The sequence below is a fragment of the Cheilinus undulatus genome, linkage group 13, assembly GCF_018320785.1.
Source record: "Cheilinus undulatus linkage group 13, ASM1832078v1, whole genome shotgun sequence".
NCBI classification, from domain to species: domain Eukaryota; kingdom Metazoa; phylum Chordata; class Actinopteri; order Labriformes; family Labridae; genus Cheilinus; species Cheilinus undulatus.
This window is the reverse complement of record NC_054877.1, coordinates 19,820,089-19,837,571: the sequence shown is the minus strand read 5'-3', so window position 1 is coordinate 19,837,571 and position 17,483 is coordinate 19,820,089. Positions and strand designations below refer to the sequence as shown.

The 17,483-nt window shown below is 36.7% G+C and overlaps 1 protein-coding gene across 1 annotated transcript in view; it reads right to left on the bottom strand.

Moving 5' to 3' along the window:
- The window catches only part of cacnb2b (calcium channel, voltage-dependent, beta 2b), a 68,926-nt gene that overhangs the window by 7,238 nt on the left and 44,205 nt on the right, over positions 1 to 17,483 (bottom strand). Inside the window, exons 2-12 of the mRNA XM_041803727.1 lie at positions 13,045 to 13,110; positions 9,967 to 10,089; positions 9,732 to 9,871; positions 8,073 to 8,134; positions 7,958 to 7,983; positions 4,424 to 4,504; positions 4,228 to 4,286; positions 4,010 to 4,119; positions 2,267 to 2,275; positions 1,128 to 1,279; positions 638 to 733 (exon numbers count right to left, since the gene is read on the bottom strand). Coding sequence (XP_041659661.1) covers positions 638 to 733; positions 1,128 to 1,279; positions 2,267 to 2,275; positions 4,010 to 4,119; positions 4,228 to 4,286; positions 4,424 to 4,504; positions 7,958 to 7,983; positions 8,073 to 8,134; positions 9,732 to 9,871; positions 9,967 to 10,089; positions 13,045 to 13,110 — 924 coding nt within the window. The remainder of the gene's footprint in view (positions 1 to 637; positions 734 to 1,127; positions 1,280 to 2,266; positions 2,276 to 4,009; positions 4,120 to 4,227; positions 4,287 to 4,423; positions 4,505 to 7,957; positions 7,984 to 8,072; positions 8,135 to 9,731; positions 9,872 to 9,966; positions 10,090 to 13,044; positions 13,111 to 17,483) is intronic.

Below are 17,483 nucleotides of genomic sequence, written 5' to 3'. Positions count from 1 at the left end.
CTAGTCTGGGTTCAGTCCAACTTTGTGTATGATTTCAGTCAGACTAAAATGTCTGCTTGTATTTAAAAAGTCCGGGTTTAGTTAGACTACCAATAGTTTTTTCTGTAACTGCATGTAAACAAACTTAATAAGAAAAAGACTTCTGAGATCTACCGCACTTAATCTTGCATCAGTAGAGTGCATAATTTCATGGCTTTTGCAATAATCTTAAATCACTAAAATAATATCTGTTATTACATAAACATTTCTTACAATGTATGCAATTTTTAAGTAATTTATTGCATTATCTGCTGGATTTATTTCCTTATATTGCCATTTAAATGCCATTTTAATTCTGCTTTCTTTAATTTATTAATGCCAGCCTCATACAAGTATACTAAAGGTAGACAGGACTTAGAATACGGTTTTCAGCCAAAGCTTTTTTAATGCATTGCAAAATATCAGAGAAGTCATCAATCATCAACGGTCTCTAAAACACTCTGCATTAACTCTCCTAATGGTGAGTTAATGAAGAGTTACATACTTTCTTTGAAATAACTCAAAGATAAAACACTGATGGGACAAAAAAATCCATTCATCCAAGATAAAGTATAACCACCACATCTGCATTATACAGTGGCCACTAGATGGCACTCACCGGTGGGCATTGGGCGAGCTTGTCTGCAGCCACGAGCTGAACGTTGAGATGCTTGGTCTGTGACTTCCCTCTGGTTTTGATCAGTCTCGTCAGTACCTACACAAGATGAGAGAAGAGAAAGGAAAAAACAGTTTTAATGTGTGAATATTTACAGGATATTACATCCTTTGTACAAACCAGTTTAAGGAAATGTACCACTTCATTAGGTGCTCCAGTTCAACAATTCAATCAACCAATCACATGGCAGGAACAAATACACTCAAGCATGTAGAGTTGATCCATCTTCAAAGTCACTTAAATCACCCTTCTTCCTCATTCTGATGCTCAGTTTGAATTTCAGCATCATCTCGTCCATCTCTACATTCCTAAATGCATTGATTTCTGCAAAGTGATTGGCTGAAAAGATATTTGCATTAAAGGGCAGTTAAACAGATATACCGGTAAATAAGTCAGTGTGTGTAGTTGTAGAGTGTTCTCTTGAAAAGCTCACCTTTGGTGAGGAGATTTTGACGTAGACCAGGATGGGGGCCAGTGAGGTCTTGGATACCTGGAGAGGGTGGTTTATTGTGTCTGCATCTAAAACCACCAGTTGTAAGCTGCGGGCTAGCTCAAAGATGCGCTCCACCTCACCCTGGATCTGAGCTGTAATAGCAGAAAGTAAAGCATGATGGTGCCAATGAGGAAAATGAAGGGAAATTAATCTTTACAGCAATACTCCACATTACAGCTACACAGCTTTGGATAAAATATTTCTATTTTACTGAGCCACATTTTAAACTTTCAATCGACTGTTAATGACATCTATTTTGACATACCTACATTATGCCATTGATGACCTTTAAAAATTTCATTTGTACTGTCAATGCTGTTTGTACAGATGTTGATATGGGGATATAATCTGGTGTCTTTCATTTTAAAACTTGAGGTAAATTATTAAAACAATTCAGAAAATATTTTGTCTTTCAATACAACACAAAAGACAAAAGCGACATATTTTGTAAGAAAAGCTCAAGACTTGTGAGCAACTCACAAAACAAATGGAGCTCAAAAAAACATATAAAAACCACAAATGCGACCATTAATGAAACACTGCCCACAAACTGAGAATATTTAATCTGTACAGATGTTGTACTCATGTTGTTGGTTATAGCATGTTTAACTGTTAAAAAATAAAGTTTAGCACTCTTCATCACTCTAACCCTCCATTAACATGTCCATAGGATCATGTTTGCGCATATTCATGACCTAATCATATGTAGCATGATCTATAAGCAAAGATAAAAACTGAGTTCCCCCTCATTGATGAATGACGTATGTCTTTTTTCTCATTTTCTTAACCCATTATTAACCAGGGTCCATTGCACTCATATAAGGATGTAATGCTAACTCTGGCCACTAGAGGGAGACATTCTACCATAACAGTAAATGACACCTCACACATTAGACGCTCACTAAACAAGTAAGCAGCAGAGGACGTTGGTGAGTGTCAGTGTTGGTTTGCGTCCACACATTGAACAATGGCTCTTGTTACTGATATGGGATGAAGTGAAGGAAGGAAGGCAGATATAAAGGAAGAAAGGTGGAGCGTTTAGACAGACACGGACTACCAGTGCTTTCAGTCATACATACCGGCAGCATCTGGGATGAGAGAGCAATGAGAGAGACAAGAGTAGAGAAAACCAAGTAAATCTTATCCCCCTCCTGAATACCCATCCTTTCATTTGATCAGAAAGGCGAGACTTAGCCTCCTAGCCTACTGCACAATGTTACCGCAGACAAACACTTCAAACCAAATAATTCAGAGACCTTCTGCTTCAGGTTGAATGTTTTCTCCAACAGCAAATGGAATTTCTAAATTATATATGCTTTCTTGCAGAGTAAGATCAATCTTACCCCTCAGCTTAACATTACACAGGAACAGGAAGGGAAAGTTACAAAATGTACATCAGAGGTTTTGGTGGTTAGCCCCCCCCCCCCCCCCCCACACACACACACACAGTGACTCTAATTGCCATCATATGTCCTTACTTAACTTTGATTGAGTGAATAGTCTTTTGGAAAGCTTCAAGAAAAACTTAAAGTGTGACACTTATATTTCAGACCTGGGTCAGATAGCTTTTATGGCTTGTTTTAACCTAATTAGAGTTTTAAGTGGGTTTGCCACAAGGGAGAACACAAAGCCTGCTAGAATGCAGAGAAAATTACAGTGAGTTATTTAAGAATACAATTTATTTTCTGTTGCTATTACTATCTCAGTCACCCTGCACTGATTGCATCAGCTATGTGCAGATGAGGATGAAATTATTAGCCCCCGTATGAACATTTCAGTTTTTCCAAAGTATTTCCAAAGTGCTGTTTAACAGAGCAAGAAATTTTAACACAGCCTTTCCAAACATCCTAGTTTTATTTTTGTGCTTACAGTATTTTACTTTGAACCAAAAATAAAATAAAATAAAATAATGCCAGGGTCAAAACTACATAGTAAGATAATTCAAGCCTCCAAAATAAAACTAGGATGTTTGGACAACTGTAATAATTCCTTGTTCTGTCGGAAATACTTAAAAAATAGGGGGGCGAATAATTTCCTCCTCATCTGTACGCAGGTATACAAAGCATACCCACTTTTTTGTCTCCTCTGAGTATATCCACATCAGAATGAAGAGCATACCTAATAAAGTATAAAGTAAGTATAAAGTAAATTAAGAGTATACCCACTTCTGCCTGCACAACTGCACCACTGTGTGTTCTCAGTTACAGATTTCATCCTCAGAAATGTTTCAGGACCCTGTTTTGTGCACATGCCTTAGTTTTTATAAAGATGAGTTTCTGCCCAACTATAGAGTACCAATAAATACCTCGTGGTGTGTGATAATTTCACCACCCAATGTCACTGATATTTTTACCTTGGCTATAGACTTTAGGGTGTAGGCTTAGTTATCAATTAATCATCATATTTTGTGCACCATTTTTTTGCCCCTTGAGAATTCACAACAGTTAAGGGAAGTTACTTCATCTCTTAGTCTTTTCAGAGAGAGTTAGACACAAAAGGCAACACCATAACAGATAATACATTTGGAAAATACTGCCTGGTCAAATAAACTCAAAGCGTAAATTCTGCTACAATATCTTGGAACTCTGCTAGTTATAAGAGGAACTTTCTGCCTTCATGGTGCAACCAAATAAAGACTCAACTTGAGTTACAACTCAGCTAGTTTTAATGAAAGGTTTGGTGTCGATTTTAAACAGATAGAACTGACACATAGGTGGTCCAACAGGCCCTGTAAAGTAAACCTTCAGTATCTTCCTTCTTTAAGTGCCTGATATCATTTAACTCAGCTCCTAGCTACATGCTGAGACTATAAAGCTGCATACCTAAGTTGGAACGGGTGTTGGACCGGTCTATTAAGGCCTTTTTGCCTGGGTTGTTGAGGATGGACCGTTTAGCCAGAGAGATGTCTGCTGTGACCCGGGTAATAGTTATTCTGTAAAGAAGGCAGAGAAAACAGGGATTGTTACAAAGTCTTGATTTTTTTTTTTTTTTTAAATCCAGAATAAAAGATGAGGCACTGAAGAGTTGAGTCAGGACCTACCTGCCTTCAAATCGATGTTTTAAGAAGTCAAACAGAGCTTTTTGCATCATATCTGTAACCTGGAATTACACCAGAAAGTCAAGTTATAAATAAAATTCTGTAAGTCCAACACAAGAAATCAGGTTCATTTTAAAACTCAGTGAGAATTATCAGCTCCAGAAATGTTGAGGAAAGTAAATGTGTGAGGCAGACTCACCTCTAAGCCCTTCAGTGATGGTCCCATTAGAACCACAGGGCGCATTGTAGGCACTACATCATACATCGCCACCTGCTCCCCCTGTTTGCACAAAGACAGTTTAACTCAGAGTATGAGTAGTGGTTTTTAGGGGAGGTATCAAATGTCTATTACAGCATGATTATACTGCAAGAATTATCTCAATCCCATTAAAAGTGAAACCATTTATAATCTCATAGTTTAGGTTTTCAACTTATTTAGAAAAAAGCCTTTCAGTCCCTGCATAAATCCTCTTTCAGTTAAGATCAAGATTAATTTTGTTTTCCCACAAAGTGAGAAATTTGTCTTAGGCTCTTCATCCATGCTACAGCCATAAAAAAGACTACTGCACAGTGCAAAAGCTCAGATCTAGAAAGTGTATTTGTCTACTTTCTGGTCAAAAAATATCTCAGAACTCTTATTTTATGCCACATTCACCTAAAAAAGGCTACATAAACATTTTATTTTAAGATATAAAACAGCTGGAACTGCCACCTATTATTACATGCCTCTGTGAGGTACAGTGAAAATACCATGGTGGTTCAAGAAGAGGGGCTGAGGTGGGTTTCTTGTGGTAGTGTGACTGGTTGAAATCGTATTTCTTTAGTGGTGTAGGTACATTTTTTTGTTTTAAACTTTGAATGACAATGCTAGGTGTGTGTATGGGGTTAAAACTGACCTTCAAAATCTAATCAGTTGACCCAGAAATCAAAGTTTAGACATTGTGTCATTGACTATAATCCCTAAATGCATTTTCAAAATATATTGCGCTCACAAGATTTGAGGTTGCAGTGACCTTTGACCTCTAAAATGGACTAAGTTTATCCTTGAGTCAGAGTAGACATGTATGCAAAGCTGAAAATGTTCTTGAGATACGTTTTCAGAAGAAAGGCCTTGACGGTGCATGGAGTTCAGCTTGTTTAGCACTTTTATGGTCATATGAATACTGATGGTGAAGGCTGCTATGTAAAGTCTACATCAGTATAAACTTATCCCATTTATACACAGACCACTGAAGCCGACACAGCAGTTTGAGGTTAAGCGTCTTGCCCAAAGATACACTGTAAGTGGCCATTTAGCATCTTTTATTTTGGTATGCGCTTTTCATGTTCCAGGTGGAAGTCGACACCCCGGGACTAGTATAAATAAGCTTAATTGGCATCTCTACACACCAGCCTCATCCCCATCAGTGCAGGTATCATTGCGCATGATATGCTAAATTCAGTTGTTTACATTTGTTTTCTCATAAGTCTTTAACGCTAGACATATGTGTGTTTTAAGCATGGAGTGCAGTCGCTGTCGGCTAATGTGCACGTGCCTTTTTTTGATACAAGTCTCCAGCCATGTGTATAAAAATTTACACCCCTTGGTAAGCGGAGCGAGGTTTGTTTAACATGTTTCGAACCTTGTTAGTTGAACTTTGAGATTGAACTGGATTGACTGTACTGTATTGTATTGGACTGTATTGTTGTACTGTTGTACAAACGGGATATGCGATATGGTTAATTTCATGTTTGAGAGAATTTAAGATGTGAAATGATTTTCTATTTAATGCACTGTGTTTAATTATGTCAATGTATGCCTATTTGGAAGGTTTATTGTGAATCTTTTGTCTTTAAGTTTTAAAGTGCTTAAAGGACAATAAAGAAATTGCCTCAAGAAGGCAGCTACATACATCATTACATGACTGCAGAAGCAAGGGATCGAACCTACAACCTTCCATTTGACAAACGACTACCTACTGAGCCACAGTTGCCTGAAAAGATAATGTCTCAGTCCTGGCTTTGCCACCATGGAGACATAAAATATCAGGCTTGCATTGTTTGTAATAGATAAATGCCAGGGAGGCATGCAAATTTTACTTTTTGTTGAATACATCTCAATGCAAGACATTCAACAGGTAAAATCCGCCAGCACCACTAGCAGATGTTTTTTATTTCTTACGAGCAATGCCAGCCTTGTTTGTTGCTTTTTATATCTTTTTATAAAATTTTGATCTGGACGTTTCAGGTGAATGTGGCTAGGAAAAAGTGTAATGAGATATTTTGGCCAGATATTAGACAGATACACTTGCTTATATATGCAGTCTAAAGTCTGAAATTTGTAAAACACATCAGTCTTAAACATCAGACATAAAAACGAAACAGAACTAGTGCTCCATAATTACATGATAAACCATTTAAGTATAATAAAACTGTTATAAGGTTTTAACAACAGTGTTTAAAAAAAACCTGTGGCAAACTTCTAACTACTCTTTAGAGTTCTATACTACATTATTATGAATTATTTGTCAAGAAAATACCCTTAGTATGGCTGTTACTTGATTTGGCCACGTCTTAATACAGACAACTATTTACACCCTTAATAAAGTTATGTCCAAATATGGTTCCTCCATTTTTATGCTAAAATTTCAGTATTGTCTAGAAATCCTTCACAAACAAAACGTATCAAGACCTTTAGCACAACCATTCACCTTTATAATGTGTGAGTTTCATCAGCTTATCATGGTTAGTTATGGTGTTAGAGCCATATGTTTGGAAGCAAAAGTTGTAAAACTTCCTTTTTCGAGTTCTGGGAGAAAACAGGAAGTTTGAGATGCTCTGGGCCACGGCTGATTGGTTGGATGGTGTGATGTCACTTCCTGTGATATTGACTGACCTCCACTGATTGAAAAATCATTTTGGGTCTACTGTATCACAGAGAGCTGGGGGGAGGCCACAAAGGAAGTTGACAAAGATACCATATATGGTTCCCTCCCCCATAAAGGGTTTTAGTATTATTACACTTAAAGGTTTTTCTTTTGAAGAAAAAAGGTGCAACAGTGACACTTTTGTAAACTTTAAGGCTTTTTGTAAACCTTTTATGTAATAATGAATACAAAAATGACTGCAGCCTTTTATGTGATTATGTAATTGCACAGCCTGACATCAGTCTGATTGCAATTGCGATTATGTTAACTGTACAACACTATAAACTACAAACTACAGGGTACAGGAGGTACAAATATTGAAATTTTTGAATATCTATTGATCAAGATCAATTTAGTATGAAAGAAAGGACTTTTATTTCATGGTCAGAAACTCCAAAATCTGCAAATCAAGAAGATCCTGATTTAATATTAAACCATAGGAAATCCCTCATGATTAAAAATACAAAGGTTCAATGTTGCACACAGCAGCGTACCAGTGTAACAAACATTTATTTGAGCCAAAACAATGCAGACTACTGTAGCTTATCCACAGAATGCTTCTGAAAAATGATAAAAGCATTTTTTTAACACAGTTTCAGTAATTTCGTAACATGTTCCTGACTCAAGCACACGGCTTGCACTGCAAACACTGTAAACATGGATGAATGATGAGTTGTTTTTTCCTTCCCTTGATGAATAAAGCATGATGCCAAGCTTACTAATAAAACAGTCTTGAAAAGCAGCCCATAGGCTGACATATCTCCATAATGAGACGGTGAGGGATGTTGAGGCGATAACAAGACAAAAACAAAAGGTGAGTCACTTACCGGTTTCTTTTTCACCTGCTGATTGGCTGCATGTACAGACAGAAGAGATGGCCATCTTATGTTAACGCAACAACCATCAATAAGTGTTTTTACACTATGAGGCACACGCACTGACCTTGTGATGGAGGAGTGTATTTCTTTGAGTTCATATCTTGAGCTGCTTGAGACGCTGCTTTGCTGAAATAAGAGAACATAAGCTCAGATCTTTTTCCCATTAAAGACAAAGTGTACGTTTCATAGTTTCATTCAGGGTGAAAATAGAGCCCTATGTGTCTGTGATATGAATTTATCTGTGCTTACAGACTGCATATCGACTTATATAAGACACAGCTTTAGAGCGCTTAGAGGGTAAATCCCTTGAAGTGATTCAGCAAACATTTCCCACCAAAGCCAAATTTCCAAGATCCTCCAGATTCGTTTCGTTCGGCATAACTGGGTCAAGCAAAGTATCTTTCAGTATGGTGTGGAGACCAGTGTGATTGGAGGAAACACAACCCTACCATATGAAAAAGAAAGTAAAATTTCTGCTCTTTAATGTGAAATTGTTTAAAAGTTGATTGTGAATTTTAAAAAGCATGGCTAAAATTAACTTCACTAAATTCACTTTTATTGAATAGGGATGAAGTAATTTACTAGTGTCAATACAGAACAGGATACTGATGCTAATTTCAGACTTGTCTTCCCAGTTGGGCCTCTCTGTATACAGTGAATAAAATGTATATCATTCAATACGTTTAACCAAATCTTTGTACATGCAATGTCTCAGGAGGTTAATTAAAGCAGTGTTGCTCCTAACTCTAGGACCCACCACTACTTCCTCAATGAGAAATTTCAACCCATATTTCAAATTTATACATAAAGCACGATGCCAGGCTTAATTCAAAGGTCTGTCAAAAGCAGCCCAACGGTGTGCTATAATGCAACTATGTTCTAGGTCAGTGTTTCCCAACCGTTTTTCCATAGATCCCCCCTACTCATATCCAAGAAAAGCTAAGCCCCCCAGGACCTACTAAGAAAGACAAAACATTGATTACCTCCGCCAAGGAGGTTATGTGATTGGCAGGGTTTGTTAGTTAGTTTGTTAGTTTGTTAGTATGTTTGTTAGCAACATAACTCAAAAAGTTATGGACGGATTTTGATGAAATTTTCGGGAAATGTCAGAAATGGCATAAGGAAGAACTGATTCAATTTTGGGAGTGAAAGATCGGTTTATTACTACATGCTAAAAAAAATAGACTTTAAAAGTCATAAATGAACATAAACCAACTCTAACAACTTTTGAGATTATAAGCTTAAAATAGCCAAATTGCATGAAATAAAACCCTACCAGATGAAGCTGTTTTCCTTGCTAAAGTGCTTCAGCTGAGTGTCTAATCAACTGGTACTTCTTACTGGGACTGGTCAAAAAGGAAATACTTGTGGTTTTAGGCCAGAATCATCATATTACATTATATAGCATTATCATCATGACTAAGAAGAGACATTTCTGTAAACTTGTGCTACCCAACCACCATTTTCAGTTATGTTTCTTTAAAACTTACGACTCTATAATGTCATCACATTAGATATTTTACACCTGAAATTTTTGAGTTTTATAGTTTCTGAATTGATAACTTTTAAAACTTTAAAATTCTGGGTTGGTTTCTTGTTAATATCTGACTTTATACTTTCAAAAAATTCAAGTTTTTTCTAAAAGTTAATGAATCCTGATTTTCCGTCTCTTGTACACTGTCATACATTATGTCTGGTTCTTTGTAAAACTTCCTGTACATACTTGGCTAAGGCCTTGGCAGCTTTCCTCGCCTGGACTTCTCTTCTGATGAGAATGGTTTCCAGGTTGACTGGACTGGGGATGAAGCCCACCACACCATCCTCCTTCACCGGTCGCCCGATCCACCAGTCATTGTTAAATTTCTGCTCATTAAGACAAAACAGACACTTGTTGTAATTATACATATGTACTGCTTCAGTGCTTTGTTTATTTGCATTATTAATAAATGGTTTCCGACCTCTTTGACATGTAGGAAGTCTCTGGCCTCAAAGGTGACGGCCTGGCCCGGCACAGGAACGTTGTCGTCGTCTGCTGGCGTGTAAGAGAAGTTGCAACGTACTGCGAATGCCACGGGCTTGTACTGAAGAACCAGCAGGACAGGAATGTGAAATATTATTACCCCTGTTATATTACATAGAAACCACACTTCATCACTGTGTTCAGGCTTCCCAAAGTTACAGGTAAACCCAATTTCAACACATAAAATACATAAAAATGACTCTGCTCCAACATAGCAACTTTCCTAACAAAGAGGAGCAAAAAACTGATGTATTAATGCTGATACACTTGATTACAACTGCTGCTTGTACAGTCATTTAGATGAATGACTCTAATTTTCATGTCTTTCCTTCCTACTACAAGTTGCTGTATTAGAGCTTGTTAAGTATAGCATTACCTCCTTACTTTAGGTTTGATTAAAAAAGGCATGTGTGGGAAGTATTTTGGATGAAGGCAGAACGTATTACAGTTTACTGGGCAGCAGTAAATGTAATGGAAAAAGATGATTTTTAACTGTAATGCAATTTTTTTGCACAACATTTGACAAAATCTAGCACAGAAGTGTATTCTTAACATTTAGGGATTAGCAACGTTTTTTTTACATGCACTATATAGCCAAAAGTATTTGGACACCTGACCATAACACCAAGGGACTTTAATGACATTGTATTCAAATACATGTATTTCAATATGGAGTAAGGTGGCATCTGTCACAATACCAGGCTTGAAGTCACTGAGCTCTTCAGAACGACCTATTTTGTATCACGAATGTTTGCATATTGAGCCTGCATGGCTAGGTGCTTGATTTCATTCACCTGTGGCAACAGGTTTGATTGAAACACCTGAATTCAATAATTAACAGGTGTGGGCAAATTCTTTTGTTCACATAGTGTATGTTTATTACTTAAAATGTTTTTGTAATTTTTTTGCCACAACACTTAAAACCTGAATCTTATCACTGCTCTAATATTATATTACACATACAAAGTATGATGTCAGATCTGTTTTTGGAGCTTTTTTGCTTTTTTTTAAGAGATAGGACAGTGAATGGATCAGAAACTGCAGAGAGAGTGAGTGGGGAATGACAAGCCACAGGCCAGACTCTAAACCTGGTTGCCTGCTTTAAGAATCTCTGTCCATGGGGCACACAGATGTAACCACTTAACTTCAAGTGCTCTTCTTTCTTTCTTTGCTGTTGACATGACAGAAAATTGTCTGCATAGAAGTCAAACAAAACGATTTCATTAATCTGCCTTAGTTGAATGATCTGACTTATTTCCATGCTGGCTTTGATACTTAAAAAGAGTAGATACTTTTAATTTATCAGTAAACTTTGAGCTTTTCCTTCTATGACAAATCAAACTCTCCTCTGTGGTAAAGACTTCTCTCAACTTAGTCTTTTTGCTGCACTGTGGCTCCTCTGTGCCTCCTGCTGGAGTTGTAATCCTATCAGAGTCAAATGTCAGTGACATGCAGATCAGTCTGCTAATTACTCCACTTTGAAGACGAGGCAGCGGGAGACACTGCAGGGGTCAGCAGGGGATGGGACGAGTGTGTTCGCCGCCTTAATTACAAAGCAGCAGTGGGGGCACGTTATATCTGTGGGGGAGGATTTAATTCAATATTCAACTGGACGCGTATCAGCAGACGGTGCATGAAAAAAGGAGAGAGGGGAAGAGTTTGATATCAGTTGTAATGATCTAATTTAATTAGGAAACTATCTTTTAAAGTTGACATCCCAGATTTCCTGTCAATTTAAAGCATAAACAGAAATGGCTTGTGCAGAGGTCTTTTTTTTTTTTTTTAACAACAAATGTTACTTCAGAGGTTTAACTTGGCCTATTTTTAACTGCTTACATTTTAGGAGGATTTATTTCATAAACAGCTTCTATGGTACAGCATATTTTTCTGATTTTAAAGCTCCTGTTGGAAACTTTCAGTGTTTGTTGATTTTTATTGCCCCCTTTGGACCAAACAGATCTATCTTGTATGTTGTGGGTTGTGTTTTATAAAAAATTCACCCTACTTTATCACATACACTATATGGACAAAAGTATATGGACACCCCTGCTTATCATTGATTTCAGGTGTTTCAATCAGACCCATTGGCACAGGTGTAAAACATTTGTGATAATAAATTAGTTGTTTTGAAGAGCTCAGTGACTTCAAGTGTGCTTCAGCATACCAAGACATTTTGGAAAATGCTATGCTTCCAACTTTGTGGCAACAGTTTGGGGAAGGCCCTTTTCTTTTCCAACATGACTGTGCTCCAGTGCACAAAGCAAGGACTATAATGAGTTCAGTCTGAAGAACTTGACTGGCCTGCACAGAACCCTGACCTCAATCCCATCGAGCAACTTTTGGATAAACTGGAACAGAGATTGTGATCCAGGCTTTGTTGTTCAACATCATCGCCTGACCTCATAGATGCTCTACAGAATCAACGGGCAAAAATATCCCATAGAAACACTCCAAGATCTTGTGGAAAGCCTTCCAAGAAGAATAGAAGCAATTGTAGGTGCAAAAGAGGGCCAACTGCACTTTAAAATACAAATATTTGAAAACAATGTCAGAGTCCATGATGGTGAAATGATAAGGTGGCAAAATACTTTTGTCCATGTATACCCAGAACCTGTTTGTGAAGCATGCAGCTACACATTTCTTTTGTAAGCCACCTACCCCCGTCAGCAGTGTCAGACACATTCATTCCAGCTTGTTTTATAACCAGCTAAAAAGTCTTCATAGTAGCTTTAAATGGAACTGGAGAAAGTGTTAGAAAGTATGCAAACTTAATCAGCACTAATCAATATCCTTTGCCATTGCTCTTCCTAACACTGAGCTCTCAACAGCATGACAGGGGCCACTAGCGATTCATTTTAAAGGTAGCATATTGCTTTGTTAATCCACTGTCCTGATGTCTCTGTTTCCTGTCTGTGATAAAATAATGTCCTTGAAAACTGCCTTTGTGAAAGATGACTCTCTGACACCACACTGTGTTTGGTTCTGATGTTCCCATGATGCAACAGTGAGACAGTACCTTGGCCTTCTCCAGCTGCACCTGGGCGTTTCTTTCTTCAACAGCGTCTGAGTCCTGACGCTCTCCCTGCAAGAGAGAGAGAGAGAGAGAAATATGACAATTAAAAAAAAATCCATGCATGATATCCCGCAGTTTTATGGAATCAGTCAGCTTCTTGTTTTAAAAAATGTAGAAAACTGATTCATGATTATGAGAAAAAAAAAGATTTAAAACAGTCAAACAATACCATCCCATCACAGTTTTGATTGAACTGATTCAACATGGAATTAAAATGATTTCTCAGCCAATTTTACTTACTTTATGATTTGTCCATCAGTGAATTGATGAGAAAAAAATTCACATCAAATCAAATATCAAAGAGAAAGGTTAAAATGGTCACTTTATAAAGTGTGACTTCAAAGGAAAAGATACGATGACTACAGTTTGGGCGCTACAATGTCTTTAATTAAGAGTGCTGACAGACCAAGATTTAAGTTAATACATATTAGAAGCAAAAAAAAAAAAAAAAAAAGACTTACAGCAGAAATGACCACAAGCAAGACGGCAGCTATTTTGTAGTAAACCTCAATATAGGTTTACAACAAACACTACATATCCTAAAATGAGTTGCAGCATTTACCCTCTATGCACACACAGTATGTGTCAAAGACTCTAAAGTGAACAGAGCTGAGCAAAAATCTTTAAACCAATCAAATGTTAATTATTGATTGTGTTTTTTTTTTTTGCAATAGATTTTAATGCAGATGTTTATTTTGAAAATGTTGATCAAAGCCTTGAACTTCTGTTGAATTCAGTTTCCATTATCATCATTTCAAAATAAAGAACAAACTGCTTTCTGTTCTTTAGAGAGGTGACTGAAATCCAGCCAAAATGAAATGCACGCTTTTATTGTGAAATGCTCCTTTCCCCTTGTGGGGTTATGTACTTCTGAGGCTCCTCTAGACTGAATCAAAATGTGTTTACTGTTTGTTGTAGATGTAAATCAATCTGGGGGTCTTTGTGGATGTAAGTTTTTTAAATTTGTGCATTAATTTTTTAAATAACATTAACCGTACGTCTTATAGTCTTTTTCTGCACCTTATTTTATCAGTTGTCACATTTTTACAGCTCTCTTATCTCATTTTCAATGCATAACAATCTCCTTTTCAGTGGTGAAGTTCATACCATAGTCTTCAATCTACCAGAGGTTCTTTGTTTTCTAATGAAAGCTAGTTACCCTTAGTTTAATGCAGTACAAAAATTAAGAATAGAAAAAACAGTTCCAAATGCAAAACAGTAGAATTTCAAAATTTTACAAAAAGAAGAGATTAATAGCAATTGCCCACAGAAATTCAGAGCTTAATCGTGATTAAAATTTATAATCCCTTGGCAGCCATAGTCTGGATTAAATCTGTTACTGGACTTTGATTTTGGGGACCCTTTCTGAAGCAGCAGGAATGTTTTTTTTTATTTTTTTTATCGATATTATGATCAGGAAAATACAGAGGGGCCTTAAACTGTGCATTTTTATGACAAAGGAAATCATTGTTTGTTTGTTGATCTGCTGGATTTGTAGACTGTGGTTGATTGTGGTCTTTTTTGGTCTATGTATTTATCAATTTTAATACAGCATGAAACAACACATAAAAAAGGACACAACTGAACTTTGATAAGATTTCTACATTAATATTTACCTTGATTAATTTCGAGAGTTTAATCGTTAATCTCCTTGTAAAGTGAAATCAAAACTTTGTGTTTTGAACACAGGGTAAGTTGGAATAAGGTTGCTGTAAACACATAAAAACACTGAGATCAATGCATGACTAAATTCTGAAATTAGACCGTTAGAAATTTTGTCCTCCCCTTTCCTGGCTTGGTTTTATGTGAGCAGGGTGAGCAGTTAGGGTTAGGGTAAAGGGTCATGGTTACAAATACTTTACTGATGCATCAACAATCCATTTCAAGCTGTATTTTTAAATGATGAAATATAAGTAAGTTGTAAATAATGTAGCTCCACTAATGCTTTGCTGATGCATTGATACATTTCCTAAAGCCCAGTTTTTAAACTGCATCCAGATAATCTTTAATGCTTTTTAGATGATAAGTTAAGTATTCGCTTATTGTTTAATGCTTTATGAATGCTGAAAGTGTGGAGTTATCGTTTAGTGTTATCTGATTAACTGCTATCTACATTAGTGTCTATGTTGATGGATTAATGGTTTAATGAGTTAAATTTCTGTTTATCTGTGCCACCTCTTAAATTATATTGAATTGATTAGTTTGCCTTTAAATTTGTAATAATACAAAAGATCTGTGATGAGTTTGTGTCATTGGATGTGAGCTTCTTATCAATCCAAGCAAATTAAGACTTTCTTTGATATACCAGTGGATATCTTCACTGTTGTGTACAACAAATTGACATGAGTTACAGTGTTTTACAAAATATCTTCCTCATTTTTTAGTTTACCATCTAACTGAAGAAAATATCTTTTCATTAATGAGTCTTATAAGCATAAAACTATTTTATCCAGTTTTAGGAAATTAGATTTTTTTTTTCTTTTCAGTGAAACTGCATATTATATGAGGGAACATAAATTATATTGCTGGATGTATGGGTGTTTGTACTTCACTTCTTGGCTAACCACATTTAAATGAAAACTATTTAAAAAAAAAAAAAAGTTAATTTATTTTGACTTATGAAAACTGAGTTACTTATACAAAAGTTAACTGTGTGATCTAACCACTGACCATATCAAGAATTGCCTTGCTTTCTGACCTTAGTGCTTTATTAAAAATTGTAGACAGAGTTGCATTTCTGTCTTGCTGTGTTTCCTTATGGATAATAAAGCTCTATAACTCTGAAGTGGTTTATTACTTGTATCTGTTGATCATGTTCTTCCTATCCAAGCCACAATCCAAGACAGCTGACATCCCTGTCAGACTTTTGACCTAAAAAGAGCCGAGACATGCTTTTACACGGTTCCTTTTCCCAGAAGCCTCCTGCCTCTAATTGTTGGGAAACGACGCAGCAGATCCCCCGGGATGCTCAGGTTTATGTGCCATGTGTCCCAGAGATTAGACTGTCCCCTCAAAGACATGCTAATTAATGCCCTCTGTGTCATAGCCAGGAGGAGGCACAGCCCTCTGCATCAATCTGGCATTCAAAGATACACATTTGCATCTTACAGTCACAAATCATCCGTCTTAGTGTAGACAGTCTGCTCAGTCTGATGCATTTTAACAGCACGCTGATCCCAAGTCCTTGGTGAGTTACACTGGCATATAGCTTCTCTATTTAAATACATGGCATATAAATGAGGGGGAAATTCACATCACAGCTTCCTAGAGCTAAAAGAGACATCCTCAGATGTTTTTTAATCCAACGTACAGTCCCAAACAAAAAAAGAGTCACCTTTATCTCATGGCAACAAAAAAACAGCAAATCCTTACATTCTAGATGAAGGTTTATGCAAATGTTTGGCATTTTAGCAACTGACTCACACTATGACAGGACTAAAGAAGCAGAGACTAAAGAATTACGGGTAGCGACTTTGTTGGAGTTACTTGCAAATTTTGTCTTCTGCTTTCTAGAGTTATGTTGCTGTGCCTGCATAAAGGTTACTACTAAAAACCAATGCTAAGAGATACAATCTGCAACCATGACTGTGAATTGAGAAAGTCTAAAGTTGAAAGAAATTGAAATAAATAGAAGAAAACAGCTAGGCCTACTTCTATTCTAGCAATTCCAAGCTAACTCTGCTTCATAAACGTAACTTTACAATACAATACAATAACTTTATTATCCCCAAAGGGAAATTTGTTTGTCTGGAGTCTGGGTTTGTCTTAGTTGAGTTAAGTGAACCAAACGTAACTCTTACACAGCTTACTCTAAGCTAAGCTGACTCTACTTAAATAAATGATGAAAAGGTTTACCTGCGCTATTCAGGCTAACTTTACTTGTGTACACAAGTGGGTCCCAGCCTGTTTCTACTTTTCTCTACTTATGCTAAGCTATGCTAATTGTACCTATACAAAGAGATAGGGGCCAGGGCTGCTTCTATATTTTATCTAAAATGCTTTAACTAATCTTATTTTGCTCTGCCAAGCTAACTCTACTCTGCTAAATGAGGAAAAGCTGGGTCTGCCTGTTCCACACTTTATTAATGCTACGCTAAGCTAACTCCACTTATACAATGCTATCCTCCTCTACTTACATTAAGGCATACATGGAGTCACCAGGCATTTTCTTGTCTACTCAATGGCATAGAGCAGGCTAACTTTAATGCAAAGAGAGCAGTTAGCTTGGCCTTATTTTTCTCTTCTGTACCTGTTTAGTTAAGCTTAATCTCCTCTCATAAACTGAGTTGTATTAGACCTGCTTCAATTTTATATATGCTAAGCTAACCTAAGCTAACGCTGCTTATTCAGTGGAGGTTGACCAAAACTTCGGTCCTACTTAT